This window comes from Lycium ferocissimum, chromosome 3 (assembly GCF_029784015.1).
Source record: "Lycium ferocissimum isolate CSIRO_LF1 chromosome 3, AGI_CSIRO_Lferr_CH_V1, whole genome shotgun sequence".
Lineage (NCBI taxonomy): Eukaryota > Viridiplantae > Streptophyta > Magnoliopsida > Solanales > Solanaceae > Lycium > Lycium ferocissimum.
Genome location: NC_081344.1, coordinates 26,018,785 through 26,038,896, shown reverse-complemented (window position 1 = coordinate 26,038,896; position 20,112 = coordinate 26,018,785). Strand labels below are relative to the sequence as shown.

General features: G+C 36.1%; 1 protein-coding gene across 3 annotated transcripts; it reads right to left on the bottom strand.

Moving 5' to 3' along the window:
- Nucleotides 1-12,525: 12,525 nt before the first annotated feature.
- On the bottom strand, nt 12,526-19,605 carry LOC132050104 (potassium channel AKT2/3-like). Of its 3 annotated transcripts, XM_059441161.1 has the most exons (11): nt 19,138-19,605; nt 18,010-18,228; nt 15,725-15,883; nt 15,445-15,502; nt 14,710-15,027; nt 14,389-14,628; nt 13,991-14,308; nt 13,716-13,904; nt 13,568-13,643; nt 12,920-13,474; nt 12,526-12,749 (listed from the first exon to the last, which is right to left on the bottom strand). In XM_059441161.1, the coding sequence occupies exons 1-11, from the start codon at nt 19,428-19,430 to the stop codon at nt 12,616-12,618; spliced, it is 2,559 nt and encodes an 852-aa protein (XP_059297144.1). In that variant the 5' UTR covers nt 19,431-19,605; the 3' UTR covers nt 12,526-12,615. The 3 variants fall into 3 exon arrangements, with proteins under 3 accessions (XP_059297144.1, XP_059297145.1, XP_059297146.1); XM_059441162.1 differs by lacking the exon at nt 15,445-15,502 and having other exon boundaries at nt 15,745-15,883; XM_059441163.1 differs by lacking the exon at nt 15,725-15,883 and having other exon boundaries at nt 19,138-19,604.
- Nucleotides 19,606-20,112: the final 507 nt, after the last annotated feature.

Sequence of the window (20,112 nt, the reverse complement as noted above, 5' to 3'; positions counted from 1 at the left end):
GAACAATGATGTTCCCACACGTAGATAGTAACTCTACATACCTTAGTCGCTCCAAAACTTGAATTAAAGACTTGAGCTTTGAAGAGGATTTCCAAAATCTTGAATTCTTGAACCTTGAGATGGGTTTTCTTGAAAACCCTAGTTTTGGAATGATAAATTTCTTGTTTAGATTACAAGGATATATGTTAGAATGGAGTTGGAATAATTAGAATGGCTTACCTTGGTGTTCTTGATGATGGAGAGGGTAGGAGGTCGTTCTAGGGCTTGAAGGAATGAAAAATAATGATTAGAACTGATATGGACGAATATATACTGTTCTGGAAAAATAAATTTTTCGGCCCAGTTAAATACTGGCCGTATTTCAAAATACGGGCCGTATTTTGAAATCTTCGGCCGTATTTTGAAATATGGACAGCACTGCCTCTGTTCAGTAAAATGGCCATAACTTCTTGCACAGATGTCCGTTTGACCCCGTAAGATACCGTTGGAAAGGTATTTCAATGCTCTACAACTTTCATCAAGGAAGTTTTCCCAAATTCCAAACACGTTTTGAAATACGGGCCGTAAAAGTGAAATACGGTCCGTATTTAACCATATGACCTCAAAATGTCAAATTCCGGAATGTTCGAAATTCTTGGTTTCGGTTTACGGGCCTTGTTCATGGGCGTAAATTGGAATACGACCTTGTTCATGGGCGTAAACCACCATATCACAACCTGAACGGAAAAATCTCAATTCCCACATTCTTTATCGATTTTCTAAGTCTAGGATCGTGGTTAAAGCTTAGGTCAAAGATACGGGGTGTTACAATATCTCCCCTTGGGATCATTCGTCCTCGAATGATGGGTCATGGTTAAGAACATGGCTGGACATGGCTTGAATACATGAACATGAAAGAAACATGACGTAAAACGTAAGAGCTTGACATGGTTACGTGGGAACATGGTCATGGATCATGAGAACTGAATACGTGATTACATGGAAACATGTGCATGGGGAACATGAAACTGAGTAGCGCCTACATGAATGATAATCATGAAACATTTGTCCTCGATTTATGACTAGTGGTTAAGAATCGCTACTAACTCTGGAATCTACAAAATTTTTGGCAGGACTTCCTTCATAATTCGGACCCTCATGACATTTTTCAAATGCTTGACAACTAACTAAAGTACCAACACACAACTCACGTAGTATCTTAATACGCATGATGTGACATAACGTGATTCTTGCATCTTGTATGTAGCTAACATAAATACTAATTTGGCTTGAACACACGGATATTGGCCGAATGATTATATGATTACTATACATGGTTTGAAAGAAATGCGTAGGCACGAATGACATGAGTGCGGAAATAGGCACGAACATGACATGATTACCTGGGCGTGAGATGCATGACGTGGGACATAAATACACGAAGACTGAATGACATGAATACATAAGTGCTAAACTGTCATGAGTTACGAATACGTGAGAAAATAGATATCGTAACATGGGATGTGAATGTCGAAAACATGATTGTTACAACATGTGGGTTAAATACTAAGCGCGGGTAGGATTTGGATACTTAGAGACTTAATCACAGACGTTCGTATGTCACCATGGTAATATGAGATAGGAGTATGACTTAGGCTTTGAATGTAAGCGCAATCTCGATGTGAATGCGACAGACTTCAGTCGTATAACAAGAATATAACCCTAACATAGGTGTTCATAAATATCTAGCATAGGCATGACATGAATACGTCGAATCTGAGTAGAATACTCCCGAGATAAGTACCATAGGGTACATGAAAAGATATCTATTTGAATATAGGAATGCACCTTACTTCTGATTATCTTGCTAGTTTGTAAATCATGATTACGAATACCTTAGCTCATCTTGCTCATTCCCGTGAGCGAATTATAGAGGATCGAGAGAAAAGGAATTATTGGTACTATTCATATAAGATACTTTACTTTAGAGAACAGACATGACATGGTGCATTGTACATGGAGGACGTAACGTGGAACATGCGTGCATGGGAACATTATTCATACGGCATGAAACGTGAATAGCATGACATGGGCATGGGACCATGAAAAATATAGCGTTTATATGAGTACCTACATACCATGGCGTATGGACTTGAGTTCATGAGTATGAAAGTAAGACTAAGGCGTAAGTAGAAAGTCATCTTGAACTTAAACAGGGCATAAGTGCTTCGGAAAAGAAAATGGCATCCTTTGTGCTAAGCTACGAGCTGCTCTAAAACAGTAACCAGAGGAACATAAGCATGAGTTACGTAGAATCGTGGGTAGGACATCCATCTTGACTTACCCTTATCGTTACCTACCAACTCCACTGTTATGCTATTTCTATATGTGGATGCTTAAAGAAGTCGGTCGTGGGCACGAGTACGTGAGAACGTAGGTAGTATATCTTTGGAGTTGAAATAAATCATTTACCTAAGGCATTTTTACCTTGTTCAAGGACCAGGTGGGCATTCCATAGGATTCTTAGTCTTTAAACTATTGTGTTACCTTCTCCTCAATCATTATCAAAATCAACATCATATTTGGAAAGCACTTAGAAGCTAGAACGTGGTCATGGGTATAAAAGCACGATAGATACGTGAGACATGAATGCGGTCTTTAATCTTGGTCATGAGTACAACCTGATCTGAAAAACATGAAAGAACATTCCCTCGCATAGCTTGCTATTGTATGGAGTCTTATTTCTTATACCTTAAACGTGGAGTGTAAAGCTTTAACAAGGGCATAAGATAGGTATGCTATGCATGTGTAGAGTACGTTTGGGCATTGGTACTACATAGTGCATGAATTATTCTGAAATTGGAAACGTTACACTCTTAAACCTTTTATTCGCCCTAAAACTTGATCTCAGCGACATGACAAAAGACAAATTCCACACACTTGATCTTAGCAACATGAAACTGTGATCCTTCGACATAATCTCCCTAACACCTATCAACTTACAAAACACATAGTTTATATCGGCACTTTATCGCATGATCTCCCCCTTAGTTCAAAAGCTAATGTTTAAAGCCTGTGGATCCCTTGAGTTAGCGATAAGTGGTCATCTAGTGATTCTGCTAAGTTCCTCTAACATACTGACAACTCATTTCTTTGGCTTACTTCAAGCAATACCGGGAGAACTGGATTACTTAAATGAATGGGTTTCTAATGTACATGACTAACATACTAGCTTTGTCGGTCTTGGGGGAAACTATTTTTCGATAGCACTTAAAGGCTCTTTCTTTTTGTAGACTTACTCTCTCTTTGCTTAGATGGTTTTCTTCTTTCACCCATGTCTATACCTCGAATTTAACTTAAACCCTTTGGGTTCTAACACGCCTTCGGTGTATTTAGACGGTTACCTTAGTAGTGCTAACTTGACTAAGTAGCTTCAATCGTACTTCTACTAACTCTGCTGAAATTTCTAATTCACTGTGTCCATTCAAACTTACTCACTATGCTTCTGTTAACCACTTGCTAGCATCATATTCTCTAATTCTTCTCTGAGTACTAAAGTGAAGCGTAAGGTTATTTCTAACTTTTCTTCCTTATCTGACTCTATTCTGGGGTTGTATACTATCTTTTCTGAATTATGGACATGGGTCACACTTAGGGAAATTTCATCTGTCTCAAACAAGGAATTGGAATAACTAACCCCAAACTCCCTATACACTTTCAAAATTATATCATACTATACACATCAGGGATAAATACTTATTCACATAACCTAAGAGGGAATTGTCATATCTTTTATCTCATACTAATATCTGCTTCTTGTAGTAACTCACTAACATCATACTCTCTAGGTCTGATCTGAATAGGCTTAAATAAATTAAAACTAACCTTACAAAAAAAAAAAAAAAAAAATTCAATATCGTCGTTCATGGTTTTCTTATCGCATCGGTCCCTTCCTAGTCATGTACATAGATCATGGCAATATATATATATATATATATATATATATATATATATATATATATATATATATATATATATCCTTGAAAAAGTCGAGACTTTCTAGTATTACAGGTGGTTGGCTCTTAGGCTATTTCCTGCTTAAAACTACCATGAACAATTTATGCCTGCTGCAGTTAACTTCCTAACATGTTACCTTGTAGGGTCTTAAATCTGAACTATCCATAATAACCACGTAAGACATAATAGATCTAGGGCATAATATCTCATATGTGACAAGGAGGGAAAATTATTGGCATACCTATGACACATGTGACGGCACATCGGAGTCCCGGCATCTACCGTATTATGATAACGTGCTTGATCCCCACTTAATCCTAATACTTCATCCCTATAATCTAAATAAACGGTGTTGTTGAATTGGCTATGCTTGGTCCGGGGGATATAACCACCACGTGTTACTATTGTACTTGATCGAAACTTCTCTTTGCATGTGGCCTTGGAGACCACAATTATAACACACATCCAAACCCAACTACACACTCCCGCATGTCTTTTTCCACACGTACCGCAAATGGGGTGCGAAAAACCTTTCAATTTCAGTTATCTGTTTCACTTGTGGGCAATCTTTCGTATAGTCTTGGGTGCCACACCCAAAACATCTATGGGTGCCATAGCGGCACACCCCTTGATGTCTCTTGTTACACTTGCAACAAATAGGATTATGAAAACCCTCTTTCTCACATTGGTCCGAGCCGAGAAATTAGTGGTACGAGTTTTGATGAAAAAGAAGAATTAGAACTCTCGGAGTCCGAGAGTTCATCGGGGCTGCATCAATGGTAGCCCGAAGTTGCCTTTCTCTTAGTAGGCATTTTTCGAAAGAATGCAAAGCGCACGAGTCGAATAACTCCTGATACTCTATGTGAAAGCAACACATCGATAATGATTAGTTTCATATCTTCCTCATCCACTGAGATGAGGCGTATTTGGTAGAATGGGGAACAACACACGAGTTCGAGTGATTTCTGAGAACACAGCTCTATTTCACGATCTAGAGTTGAAAGAAGTGAGACAATCTTAAATGTCTTGGTGGTCAACTGTTTATATGTGTGGCGCGCACACACATATAAAAGTGACCCCACTGGACACGGTTTCATAGACTCCCTAAGACACTTGAACCTAGGCTCTGATACCAAGATTTGTCACGCCCCGAACCATGGCCTGGGCGAAACACGGCACTCGGTGCCTTACTGCATGTGACCGAGCGAACCACATGGCTTGCTGAATCATCATGAGGCATAACATGAGCGGAATATAACGTGAATGCATGATGAGCCTTTATAAAACATGAGATGTCATAATAATTTAATGAAACACTTGTTTAAATCATGAATGCGGGAATAACATGAATAAGCCAAAATGGCTATACAACTCCGAATGTCGACATAACATAACTGACTTGTCTAGTCTATGAAACCTCTATCATGAGTCTGACTGGAAAACATACTTACTGGGACAAGGCCCCCAGTATACCTTAGATGCATAACTAATCATAAAATAAAGAGTTGACTAAACCCCGAATGAGATGGGGCTCACCAATAAGCTGATACGACTGTTGTCCTACTGAGCAGATGTGTCGTCCTGTATATCAGTACCTGCATCGTGAAATGCAGGCCCCCGGGCAATAAAAGGGGACGTCAGCACATTGAATGTATTGGTATGTAAAGCAACCGAATGAAATAACATGGGACATGAAATAACATGATAAGAAGCTGGCGAAAAACCTGGACATGAACATGAGCATGAGTATAAGCATGGATACATATATAGATATAACATACGTAAAACATGATAAGTAGGGAGAGCATTTCATAAACTGACCATGTGATATCACCACGTGGGTACGTGGAGTACGGTACCTCGCCGGACCCGGCAGAGCCCCATACCTTGCCAGGGTATGAGGTGGTATCGTGCACGATGGATCCATTCGGTGTAAAATTAAGGTATCGTCCTATCATGGGGCGGAGCGATCCTTTCCTACGGTGGCTACGTAGTTTCAAAGCTATCTGAGCCTTCTCGGTAATTCGTGCAACTCCCAAAAACATGAACATGATATAATTGGCTAAGAAGCCCATGATTTTCGTGAATTAACTTGTACTTGTCTTGTAATCATGATTTCACGAAATAACTTGTAAACATGGTTTCATGAAATAACTTGTAAACATGGTTTCATGAAATAATAAACATGATTTCATAAAATAATTTGTAAGCATGGTTTCATGAAGTAACTTGATTTAGAGAGTATGTATCATTGTATCATAGCATGAAAGTAATTATGTACTACATTTGCATGAAAACTTGTAGATATGTAGGATATTCATGAAACAATCATTTTAGTCAAAAACATGCATGCAAGAACCCATGGAATACAAGATATGGGTTTTCATAGATTACGGACGGATTCTCAATAATCATAAAGAAATATTAAGAACACAATGATGGAATTATAACAATTCATACATAATATAATCATGGACATGGACCTAGGGTTATCATGAGCATGGTATTGAAACCCTAGTTTTGTATTGAAACCCTAGTTTAGTAGAGAAATCATAATTTTATGGATTTTGAGGCGTGGGGAAGAACAATGATGTTCCCACACGTAGATAGTAACTCTACATACCTTAGTCGCTCCAAAACTTGAATTAAAGACTTGAGCTTTGAAGAGGATTTCCAAAATCTTGAATTCTTGAACCTTGAGATGGGTTTTCTTGAAAACCCTAGTTTTGGAATGATAAATTTCTTGTTTAGATTACAAGGATATATGTTAGAATGGAGTTGGAATAATTAGAATGGTCTTACCTTGGTGTTCTTGATGTTGGAGGAGAGTAGGAAGTCGTTCTAGGGCTTGAAGGAATGAAAATAATGTTTTGAACTGATATGGACGAGTATATACTGTTCTGGAAAAATAAATTTTTCGGCCCAGTTAAATACTGGCCGTATTTCAAAATACGGGCCGTATTTTGAAATACTGGCCGTATTTTGAAATATGGACAACACTGCCTCTGTTCAGTAAAATGGCCATAACTTCTTGCACAGATGTCCGTTTGACCCCCGTAAGATACCGTTGGAAAGGTATTTCAATGCTCTACAACTTTCATCAAGGAAGTTTTCTCAAATTCCAAACACGTTTTGAAATACGGGCCGTAAAGTGAAATACGGTCCGTATTTAACCATATGACCTCAAAATGTCAAATTCCAGAATGTTCAGAAATTCTTGGTTTCGTTTACGAGCACCGTTCATGGGCGTAAATTGGAATACGACCCTTGTTCATGGGCGTAAACCACCATATCACAACGAACGGAAAAATATCAATTCCACATTCTTTATCGATTTTTAAGTCTAGGATCGTGGTTAAAGCTTAGGTCAAAGATACGGGGTGTTAAAAGAAGTTTGTACTAGGTGGAATTCCACATATGAAATGCTATTAATTGCTCATGAATATCGAAAACCCCTTCAAATGGCATTTAATGCACATCATTATGATCCCGTTGATCAAATAAAAGAACAAGACTGGAATGACGTTCTTGAACTTACTACTTTTTTTAGAAATTTTTTATCTTCCAGCAAAACAATTTTTTACGTATATATTATCCTTCTATTGCATAAATGTTATTTTATATTTGTGGACTAACAAAACTATTTGCAAAGTATAGAAAAATAGAACAATATGAGAAAGCCGTTGATGAAATGGTTTTAAAATTTAAAAAAGCATTTTTTTCCTATTCCCGAAATATATTTAATTGCTTGCGCACTTGATCCGGCTTAAAAATTAAGAGGTGCCGAGGGACTTGTTGAAATTTTTTATACAAATTTAGATATTGATGAAACAAAAGAGAGTCCATCTTTTGAACAATGTAATGTAGCATATATACTAGTATTAGACTATTGTATGATAGGTATAAATCTTTTGAAAGAAATGAAGTTTTACGTCCTTCGCAAAAAAGGAGGCCTACAATAGGCAACCGAAATTTGATAGGGAAATTGATAATGATTATATTGGTATTGGTTCTTCTCAAAATGAAAGTGATCTTGATGCTTACCTTGCGCAGGGAGTTGAATCTATTACGGACGAGGATGACAATGATGAGCTTTTAGGATGGTGGAGGGAGCGTGACAAGCCATTTCCAGTACTAGCAAAAATGGCTCAAGATATACTAGCTATTCAAGCATTATCAGTAGCTTCGGAGGCAGTTTTAGCGCGGCAAGATTTCAACTCGCAGACCACATACATTCATTGGCAGAAGACAGCTAATGATTTCTGTCTTATTCAGAGATTGGATCAACGCAGAAAGAAGAAATTATGGGCTACCAAAATTAAGTCGTCAAGAAGAAGAATAATTTGATAAGATAATCAACACTATTAGCAATGACGGCATGGAGCTTATGGAACATCAAGCATCAATGTCAATTCTAGAAATGAGTCCAATGGAAGCTATACAAAGATTGGAAAAACTCTATATACAAATTGCCAGTTTTAGGCCTAGTTGAAATAGAACTCTTCCTAGAAGGTGGTTGCGTAGATTAGGTGATCTTATTGCAACTTAGAGGCCTAATTGAAACAGAATCCTTCCTAGAAGGTGGCTGTGCAGATTATATGCTCTTCCTGTATTTGAGACTGAGTCTACCTTTATGAAATTTAAAAGTTCTATTGAATAAATAAACGTAAATTTCTTACTTGAAATTATTTTTCTTTTCATAACTACTAAAAAAAATGCAATTCTTTATAAAGACTTGAAATTATATTTAATATTATCTAATAAATTAAAAAAACTAGCACTTAGAAGTTAAAAAAAAAAAAAATAGCCGTTAGAAGTTCAAAGAAATAGCTGTTGTTAAATACATTTAAAGACTTTAAAGTTATAACTTCTAAGTTATAAAAATAAATTCTAATATTAAGTTATAACTAAATAAGTTATTAAAATATTATAAACACTAAAAAATTACATCGGTTTGTAGTTTATTTAAAAATAAAAAATAAATAAAAAAAGAGTCCCCCGAACCAGGTTGACCCGTCCCGACCCATCCCATCCCTGTCCCCCCATATAGTGGGATGGGACGGAACCCCTAAAAATCCGCCCAAGTCCCGGTCCCCGCTCGGGTCCCCTTATTTTGGTCTCCTGTCCGTCCCGTCCCCCCAAACAGGCCCTTCCGGTCCTGTCCCCTTTGACAGGCTTAAGTCGAAGACCAAAGGTGATAGGAAGCTTGGCACCTTGCCAGTGTAGTAGTAGGAGCTTGCATGAACTGACAGACCTGATTAACTGCATGAGTGATGTCAGGATGCGTCAAAGTAAGGTACTGAAGAGCTCCAACCTACTTCTGTAGTCCGAGGCATGGACAGGTGATCCAACATCGGTATGAAAAGCATTCTTTTGGTAAACTGTAATTTACTTTCCAAATGATGTTATGTTGTTCTACAAAAATTATGCTCATTAACCTACTGAACATGCTACGAAGTGTCAATCTGCACTGATTTATGGCAGTTTAGAATGTGTTTCTGCATTTTATTGACTTTAGCTTCAATTTCCTTGGTGAGATAGTGAATAGCTTCAATTTCCTTGGTGAGACAGTGAACTCTCGATGAAGAAATATTTGTTATGGCTGAACTTGTGAACTCCCTTAGTTTACTAAAAGAAAAAGTCTCATTCTCTCTCTTATTGTTTTTGTCCCTGTCTCTTGGGATGATACGTGAATGATTGATTGGTTGACAAATGTTTTGAGATGCAAACCACATCAAGGTCTCGAGGATCAAGTGAAATGAGAAGAGTTGAGAAACTAAGAAGTAGCCCGAAAACACCCCAGCACGCCGTGTGCAACGAGGTGCCAGGGCATGTTTAAGGCTGGGATGTGCAAAATTAAGCCTCTGAAAATCTGGCTTGGCACCTCATACGGTGCGCCGTGATAGTTCAAAGTCAGGATTGGACAGAAGAAACAAGGTTCTCTGAAAATGCCTCTTGACACGGCGTGCCAGGCTATCGGGCCTGTCCTGCTTTGGTTCATTAAGGTTATTTTGGTCCAAGATAGTTCAACACAGTATAAACACATATAAATTATGATTTTGAAGGGACTTTTAACCTATAGAGATCAAAAGGACGACTAGAACACTTCTCAAAAGGAAAGCTTTTGTTATTATTTGAATAAATGGTGATTTTGTCTACTCAACCAGGAAAATAATCAAGGAACTTTAAGTCATGGAATCTAGAAATAATCAGTCACTGAAAAATGTATTTAATTCCAATGACAAGACTCATATGACAATCAAAAGGTACAAGATAGAATCAGAATTCCAATGACTCAATGATTGGCAGAAGGACTTCAAATCAATCAATTTACAAATATGGAAAAGAAGAATTAGAAGATCCAAAATTCGTTTAAGAATTTCGAACCCACTCAACAAAGGAAATATAGTAAGTAGCCACAATCAATATCTACTCAATCAAAGGAGCAAAATCTCACTGATTGAAGATTCTTGAAATCAAGAAGCTTAACAGAAGGGAAGAAAGATAAGCTCAACGGGCAGATGGAACAGCTATGAAAAGAAGAGATAACTCAAGAATAAGGCACACACCTTTGTCCCAAACTTTCTTCTCTGTTAATTTTACAAAATCTATATGACTCTCAATCTTGAATTTACAGTTTACAGAAAAAGAGAGGAAAAAGAGAGGAGAATTGTGTCATTGTTAAGAGTCGTTGGTGAACGAGTGAAATCTATCCTTATACATTGTTGGTGAGCGTATCAAAATCAAGCCTTGTTCTTGTTCGTTGTTTGTGAACGTGTGAAGACCAACCTTATAAACGTCGGACCAAAAATCACAAAGGCTTTACTCAACCCAAAATCACGAAGAGCTCTAATAGGTAACACCTTTGCAACCCGGGCACCACATTAGTCATCCAAACCAATGTTATTTACTTACTGCACTTTGTTTTTCTTGTCTCTCGTTTACATTAAATTTTGATCTAACGAATTAAGTTTGCAAAAATGTCTTTACAGACATCGATTTAGTCCTTATGTAGTTCTCTAAATTCTAGAAGGCCACAATTCACCCTCCTTTTGTGTTTTCAATTGGTAGAGCATGTCTCACTCTCATTATTTTTGTTTAACAGCAAAATGAGAAAAGATTCATGTCAGGACACACAGTTATCGGAGTTTTGATTCAAGAGGGAACTTCAACAACAAGGCCACTATACTTCAATGGACAACACTTCAGCTACTGGAAAGTTCGAATGGAAACATTTCTAATCATATTATTACAAAGTATGGCTAGTCATAAAAAAGGGTCCATGTCCTCTTCCACAAACAAACACCGAAAAGAAACCTGAAGGATATGTTTCTACTATTCCCCTTGATATTGATAATTATACTGATGAGCAAAGGGGAATTTTACAGTTGAATGAGAAAGCGAAAGATCTTTTATACAATACCATATGCAGAGAGGCATATGCAAAGATATCAATTTGTAAAACAGCTAAAGAAATATGGGATATGCTTGAAGTTACTCACGATGGTACCAACATGGAAAAAGAAGCAAGGATCAACAGTCTGGTACACAAATATGAAGTATTCCAAATGAAGGAAGGTGAATCCATTGAAAATACATTTGCTCGATTCAACAAAATTTTTGGGGATCCGAAATATTTTGGAAGACCATACACGAGTGGTGAAAAAATCAGAAAAATTCTGAGGAGTTTACCTATTGAGTGGCATGTAAAAGCTATTGCCATTGAATGCAGAGATCTTGACAAACTATCATATGATGAGTTCTGTGGAGATCTTATAGCCTTTGAGATAACCCATCTCCAAAGGCATCGACTCGAAGATAAAAAGAAAGGTATTGCTTTTAAGTCAACACTTACTGAAACTAAAAGTGAAGAAGGAGATGAAAATCAAGACGATCTTGCAGTGATCTCCAGAACTATTGCAAAAATGATACGAAGAAATTAGGAGGATCTAGGTAAAGGGTATGCAAAATGCATGGGGACCCTAGGTTATCAGCCAAAGTGGTGATTTCATGGGCTACACCACATTCTTGTTTCTATCAGTTTATTATACTGCTGCAATAATACATTAATAATACTGTTTCTGTTTGGCTAATATACTCGGGATCGTCAAGACTATCATTTTTCCTCAATAATTGAGTAATCTGATCACTCTTTGTTTTTTAGAACAATTGACAATTGCATTAAAAGGAACTTGTAAATTTCTTGGTCATTGCTCTTTGCAGAACTTAGAATCTACATATTTAAAACTACAATCCGGTTAATTTCCTATGATATTTTCCTACTTTCAAATCTTTGAATGGAAGGAAAGACTAACTCGCTTAATAGTCTGAAACAATATTTCGAATGCTATATGTCGTGCATATGATGAGAAATTGTTGTCAATATTTTGTAGTGCTGCAACGGTAGAAATTTGTAGTCAATCCTCAGATAAATTTGAAGACCTCAGTTGGGGCTTTATCAGGACTTTTGAACTTACTGATTCACTACAAATGGAGGAGCGAAAATGTCCACTATTTTTGGAGGTGGGGTAGTGGAAGATGTAAAATTCTTTTCTTCAATTTTATAGATGGTTAGTTTTGCATATAGTAGAACAGAGACTTAAATACTACTAGAACAGTTTATGCTACATTAGGGAGTTTGTTTTCAACTATATAAAGCTTATCATTATCCCTTATGACTTCAACAGAGTCAATCTCTGCTCCTTGTTCGTCTGTCACCAATGCATCTTTTGCATCAAATCCAAACTTCTGGCCTGCAAAACAGATAAATCACTCAGAATATATGATTATCATCTCTGAAACATTGTGAATGCTCTTAAGTTTCTATGTTTGCAATCTAGTAGGAACAAATAATCTTTAAGTTCTTCGCAAATATAATGATCTAAAAATTGGAGAAGAATATATAATTCGTTTGAAGAGGTACCTGCAATGCTCTTGAGTTCTGCAAGTGAATTAGGAAGCCTTATTAACCTTCCAGGTTCACTGCAATAAGTTCTACTCCTGACCTTAGGATGACCTCTATATATGCCAACTCTAAACGAACATTGATCCGTAAAACTCTCGGAGCTGTATTTCTGCTCCTGTTCATGCCACTTATGATCAACTTCATCCATTACTATAATCCTGTGCCCAACTTCTCGTTTTTGCAGCATTTCGCTCAGGTTCATTGATGAAATCTTGTACTTCAATGTATCATCAATCTCAGCTCCGTTCAATAATAGAAGCTTTACCATCTCTACATGATTTTCTTCTATTGCAACATGGATAGCAGTTAATCCATGTCGATCTTTTGAGTCAACAAGTAATCCATGTTTAAGGAGTTCCTTCATAATTGTTAAGTCATTCCTCCGAGCTGCTGTACATAAGAGGTCACCAGCAACGTAGGGATCGGAAATGGAAGCCCAATGGTACAGAATTTCAAATATGGGATGGTGTTTTGCTGCTATAGCTTCCCATAATGCGGTACTACCATTTACATCTGCCATTTATGGAATAATCAAGATATTAGATACACTTAGGCCAGTCAAAAATTCACTAAATGTTATAGTGACATTAATCGAGGTTGTATTACCTTGTAAATGTATGTTACATCCATGTCTGAGAAGCATCATTACACATTCTTCGTGTCCTTTTGATGCTGCCATATGCTGATCCGTTGCAAAGATGTTAACAAACTTATGACAGCAACTATTAGATAAGAGTATTATCTTGGGACATACCAGTGGGGTTCTTCCTTTGGAGTCACCAATATCAGGGTCTAATCTTGCCTTGAGAAGCTCATCAAGAAAAGCAGCATTGCCCGTACTGGCAACAGTCAGCAAATTGATGGACATGTTTGGATCACTATCTTCTTCCCCAACTTCAAGGAACAGGTCCGTAAGTCTTAAATCCTTGAGCTTCTTGTGGTGCTGCAATTAACACCGTATAGAAAAATATTAAGATTGAGCTCTGAATTGACACGTTTGGAAGCTCTCTTAAGTAGCTACGGATGTACCTGAAGGAAGTTCTTCATCATGGTGACATTATCGTCCTGCCTGCTCTTTATTGCGTCAATCAAAGAAGTTGTTCTTATCTTCAAGAGTTGTGAAAGTGTCCTGGTCCGATACGTGTAGCTCTGAGGCCTACAACAAAAGGCCCCAACTTCTCCAAACATGTCCCCACATCTCAGTGTCCAAACGATCTGCTCATTCTCCATCTCACTATCAATCATTTCCACCTCCCCTGACACTATGACGTAAACCTCATCTGGCGATTCATTCTGCATTATGACATCCTCTCTTGGGGGTATATACTCAGCCTTCATATCTGCAACCTGAGCAATCATTAAGATTAGACATAAAGCTTTCTGAATTAGTCTTTTTAGTTCATAGCATTAAAAAAATGTCGTCTTACCAGGTGCAGGAGAATTTCCCTGGAGACACCCTTGAAAAGATAGACCTTTTCAACAGTTGGCAAAAACAAATGATGCCGGATACTCTTGCAGATTGTCTTGGGAAGTTGTTCAATCAGTTGTTGCTGGTTTAAGCTCTCTGCCCTGAATCTTAAACACATGTAAGCCAGTATTTGCTCCTTCAATCTTGGAGGCAAGCGATTTCGACACACAAAGTTTGAAGCTGATTCAATGCTATTTCTCTGCAAAATTGAATACCCTTTTATCTCAAATACACTATGCACTTATATGTGCTCATGCCTATACAAGTCAAAAGAGCTTACGAATTCCATGGTGCGACGAGTTCCTTCAACGACTAAATTGGTCATGTTACCAATAATGTAAGCAGTGAGGCCAAGATTGAAGAGCATGTAGAAAATGATGAAGATCATTTCCATAGTGTTAACAGCATGAAGGTCACCATAGCCAACTGTGGTCATGGTGGTGATGGACCAATAGATTGCTGAAATATACCTAATCCAAAGGCTTGTCTCCCTGAATTTGGGATTCACAGATCCTAACCAAGTGTTTCCTTGTTGGGGATATCTGTCAGCTAACAAGTAGTAGAGGCATCCAGCACAGTGCACTGAAAATAGTGTTACCTGTTTCATGCCAGGGACTCATTCATAAATCTTTCTCAATAATAAGTGCTTTTAGTCAGAAGTGTTTTTCGAAAAAAATACTTTTTGGAGAGTTGCAGCTTGTGTTTGGCTAATCTATTTGAAAAATACTTTTGCCAATATTAGAACTTTGTGCTTAGCTAATGTTCCAAAAGTGCTTTCCGAGAAAGCTACTTTTTTAACTTTTTAAAATCAGCTTTTTTACTACTCAAAAGTCAAAACACTTATTTTCCCCCTAAAAACTTGTCCAAACACTTCAACTTTCTAAAATAAACATTTTTTAAAGAAAATTAGCACTTTTGGCTTCGCAGAAACTTGACCAAACAGGCTATAAGCTTTTATCTTGAAGTAGGAAAAGTAACCAGCTTCGATCAAATTTTTTTTGTTTCTGCAACTTACAAACAAAAGCCTTGCACATCTGATCCAAAAATAGCTGAATCTCATATCCTTTTCAAGTCTGCCAATGAACATATAGAGCAAGTGTAATTAATATAAAAATCAGGCGACATCAAATATTTAAGTTTTGTACACTGACAAAGCCTAATATTTTTACACCATGAGATCAGTAACATGTTAGATTACATTGATGGTGTAAATGTTTTTTATTTATTTATGCGAATGTCAGTGTACATACAACTTACAAGACTTATAAAAAAGGGAAAGTAAATAAAAGAGAAACCTGGTGAAAAATTGCTTAACCTTGCGAAGACGCCAAAATCTGAGCATTCCTAAAACGGAGTAAGAAATACCAACTTGATGTTTGCCAGTAAACAACATGGCAAGTACGTCAAAAGGGATGGTGGAAGCCACATCCATTAGAAACCATGTTGATAGATATCTGTATACATATATATATATGTGCATCATATTAACTGTTCTGTGCACGTAGCTCATGAGTAAATAAAACTAACCATACAAATACATTACCATATCATTTTAATAGTAATAACTAATAGCGTGAACCGACTTGGTTCAAAAGTTTTTTCAGAACTCAATGTAATCTACGCATACTAATTTCGAGGAACGGGTAAGATATCTTAGTTCATAATTAAATTTAAATAGAGGGAAAATTAAATTGCTTTCGCATTTCTTAACCATAAACTACATAGTATTTTTTGGTGTTGTTAAATGACAACTTCAGATAAGGATTTAAAAGTCGATAACATCTCCCTAGTTTAGGGGTTGGCCCAAATAGTCAATAAGTTGACCCATTGACCATATGAGTAAAATATTTTACTACCTCTATTCAATTTTACTTTTCACCTTTCGTTTCCGAGAGTCAATTTGATTAATCTTCATAATTAAATTGAATTAGATTAATTTCATATTTTAAAACTAGAATTTAGATATTCAAAAACTATACGACAAATACTATAAGTTATAATTGTTCTCATATTAATATGATGAAAAAAAAAATACATCTTAAGATTTTGATTAAAATCTATATAGTTTGACTTTCAAGAAGTAAAACATGACAAGTAAAAGTGAACGGGAGAAAATCTAAGTTAATTAAAATGGTTTAAAATACTTTGACTCGTCAGCGGACAAAAGTTGGTTTGGTCTATCTTCTCTTTCATTTTCATGCTGCATAAAAAAGCAAAAGATATGTACCAAAATCTCTCTTCTTATTTTTCGGTTTGGTGCATCTCAACTACATGTGACCACGATAAGTGTAACTAATAATCTCAAAACTAAAGAACGTAACCTGTACGACAAGTTAAATTACACTGATATTATGAACATTTTATTATTGCCAGTGTTTGTAAGAGTTAATTCTTTCTTTCTAATGACGGGAGACCTGGTGTGGCGGGGGGCGAGGGGGAGGGTGTTTGGGGGTCTGTATTATTCCACTCAATTATTAAGGGAATAAATCATATGTACTGTTCGAATATCCAAATCTTGGATAATGAAAATAAAAAAGATTTATTTTCTTTAGCAGGCTATTCTTCTAATGTGCAAAAGCGTTGGCTCTTAGCATCCGGTCCCTTGGTGGGTGGGAAGGACTATTCTTTGGAAAGGATCAAATATATTCGACATGATCACATGCATATTCATTAACGATAAAAAAGAATCACTACTTCTTCGAATTATTAGAATTGTCACGTTACTTCACACTTTTATCAACTGTAGATTATGACATTTCTGTTTGTATATCATGAAATATGTTGAATATGGTTTATTTTATTACACTTATAGCTTTTAATCTAGATATTGGTGTTTCTATAGGAAGGTGGTCCGGACTGTTAATTAGACAAAATGTGTTGAAATAAAACTCGACATTCATAATCGTTGAAATTTGGTAAGCTAAGACTTCGCCAAACCAAATTACACTAATAAATTAAAATGGTCATGGTCTTGTTTTTCTCTAATCCCTATAATAACTTCTTCTACTACTCTCTCCGTTTTAATTTGTTTGTCTTAGTTACTATTTGGACAGTCAAATGATATTTTCTTTGTCCATAATTTTTGCAGATACTTTCTAAACATTTTGAATTGTTTACTATTACTATGACTTATAGTACTTTTTTTATGATTTTTAAATATGTAAATTTTATTTCTAAAAACTTGAAGATTCTATATCGGAATTCACATCGAACATATTACTTAGTTTAACCCTTGTATTCCGAATCAAGCCAAACAAATTAAAACAAGGGAGTACTAATTAACGAATTTCGGCTCAATGGCAGGATTGTAGTTTTTTTTTAAAAGATTGAAAATACAATTATTTCTTCTACCTTTTAACATGTTTTTTTCTTCTTCTACCTTTTAAGAGCAAACCAAAAACATTTCTCATTTAATCAACGCCAGTTCAAGAATTTTGAAATTTTGTCTCACATGGAAACTTAATTAGAAGAATAAAACAAAAGTTATGAAAACAAACAAAGTATGCAACGGCTAAAGCAAATATGATTATAAACTTAATTAATCCACTTTAGGAAAACTAAAATACAAAGCAAAGAATACCTTGTAGCAATTTTTCTTCGATCACGAACAAGGAGCTGAGAGGTAGGATCAATATAAGCGACAGAGAATGTCAAGATGATATCAGCCGCAAAGAAGAGATTGACAATATTATCTGCTATGTAAAGCTTCTTGGTTGGATTTGTGTTCATGAAGGCTATCTCAAATGGACATACCCATGCACAATACGCCACCAATACCACCATTAGTGTCTCCCAACACCTGCATAAATCCCTCCAGAATTTAAGTTATTTACCTAACTAATGTATAATTATTTGTAGCAAAAAATATCAATTAATTAAACTTATTATAAAAATTTACCAGTAATATCCTAAGTTGAATTGTCGTAAAAAGAATTTGGCTTAATACATCGACAGCCTCTTAAAACTGTCATTAAATTTCATTTAGACAGTCGAATTATGGCTTGTTCCAATTAAGCATCTGAACACATGTTAGACTATTCCTATTAGATACTTTCGGTTCAAATTTTGGAAAAGCTTTTGTGCATGTTCTCAAACATCTATTAGATAATTAAGTTAAACACATAAAAGATGTCATCACCTTTTATTATACACATCAGACTCAATTGGAACATGCCTGAAGTTTACGGCTTATTGAGGCAATGCATATAATTTAAAGAGGTGACATATTTTAAGCGGCGAACTTATCTACGTAATGGACACTTCAAACACGCCCAAAAGTTTTTCCAAAACTTGAACTGAGAGTGCCTACTATGAGCACTTTGTCACGTCTTCAGGAGCTCAAATGGAACAAACCATATATAGTTCGAGTATATAAATGAAATTTGCTGGCAAGTTAAAGGGGCTATCAATAAATTAAGCCAATATTTGACAGAGTTTACTGATATTTCACAGACATTAGGTGTTCCTGAATCTTAAGAGAATCTTATGATGAATATCACCTAAAAGTTTCGTTAATCTGAGAGTAAATAAAGACCTCTACTTAGGTAAGTACTTTTAATCTAATAATAGTACCAATTAAGTACGAAAAGACAAAGCACTTTTCCCGTTTTGCTTTGCAATATTTCTCTATTTGCAATATCTGTTCACCAAAAAAAGACAAAAAGAAAACCATAGTGATATGTAAAAATGAGTTGATTTCTTCACTCACCTGTATCTTGAAGTCATAGGAGAGATAGTGTTGCCTTTGTAGAGATCAATCTGATTGTGGTTATAACCAGAGGAACCTAAAGGAGGAAGAATAAGCTTTGACAAGTTGTGAAAATTCAGATTTCCTAAACCTGAATTACCACTTCTGTGATTATTATTATATCGATCTTCTTCAGTACGTGGAACTACTTTTGTTTGGTCATAGTGGATTTTCTTCCCATTTGCAGGACTCATATTTGTGGAACTTTTACTGTAGAAACCATACGATGAATACTTCACTTCCATATTCATCATATTAACTAGCAAAACTAATATATATGAAAATACTTATAGTGATGATGAGGCTTAGATGAATTATTGTGAGGCAACTGACATGGTTAGAAATTGAACTCTTTTAGAGAGAAGTGGTACTAGTTTTTAGGCAAACGGCATGAGGGAAGGGAAAAAGAATGTTGGAGAAAATGGATGGGGGAACTGTTATTGGTGGTCCTTATATATATGAGTGGCCCGTGGCCTTGTCTGTGTGAAATTAAGTACTCCTTTGTCTCAATTTATATGAGAGTTGATCTATTTGAAGAATCAAATAATTTTTTCTTTGACTCAATTTCAATCATAGATTCTTCACAATATATGAAAGGAGTTGAAAAAGTCATAGTCAACGATAGAGTCTTTTGACTCTCCAAGTAAGTCAACCCTCATATAAATTGGGACTGGTGGAGTATCTTATTGAAAAATACCACCTATACTGTCTTAATTTATTTTTATTCTGATGAGATCTCCAATATCATGCAGATATATATAGAAGGGATGTGATATATCATTTCATATATATTGGTTCGGCCCCTTGTGTACATTAGTGCATGGAGGGCCCTATGCACAGCTTTACCCCATCTAAAAGGCTTCTCTATCTATATGTATATTTTTCAAATTGTAAGATGCCAAGAGATTTTATTTCCTCCTTTCTATCATGGAAAGA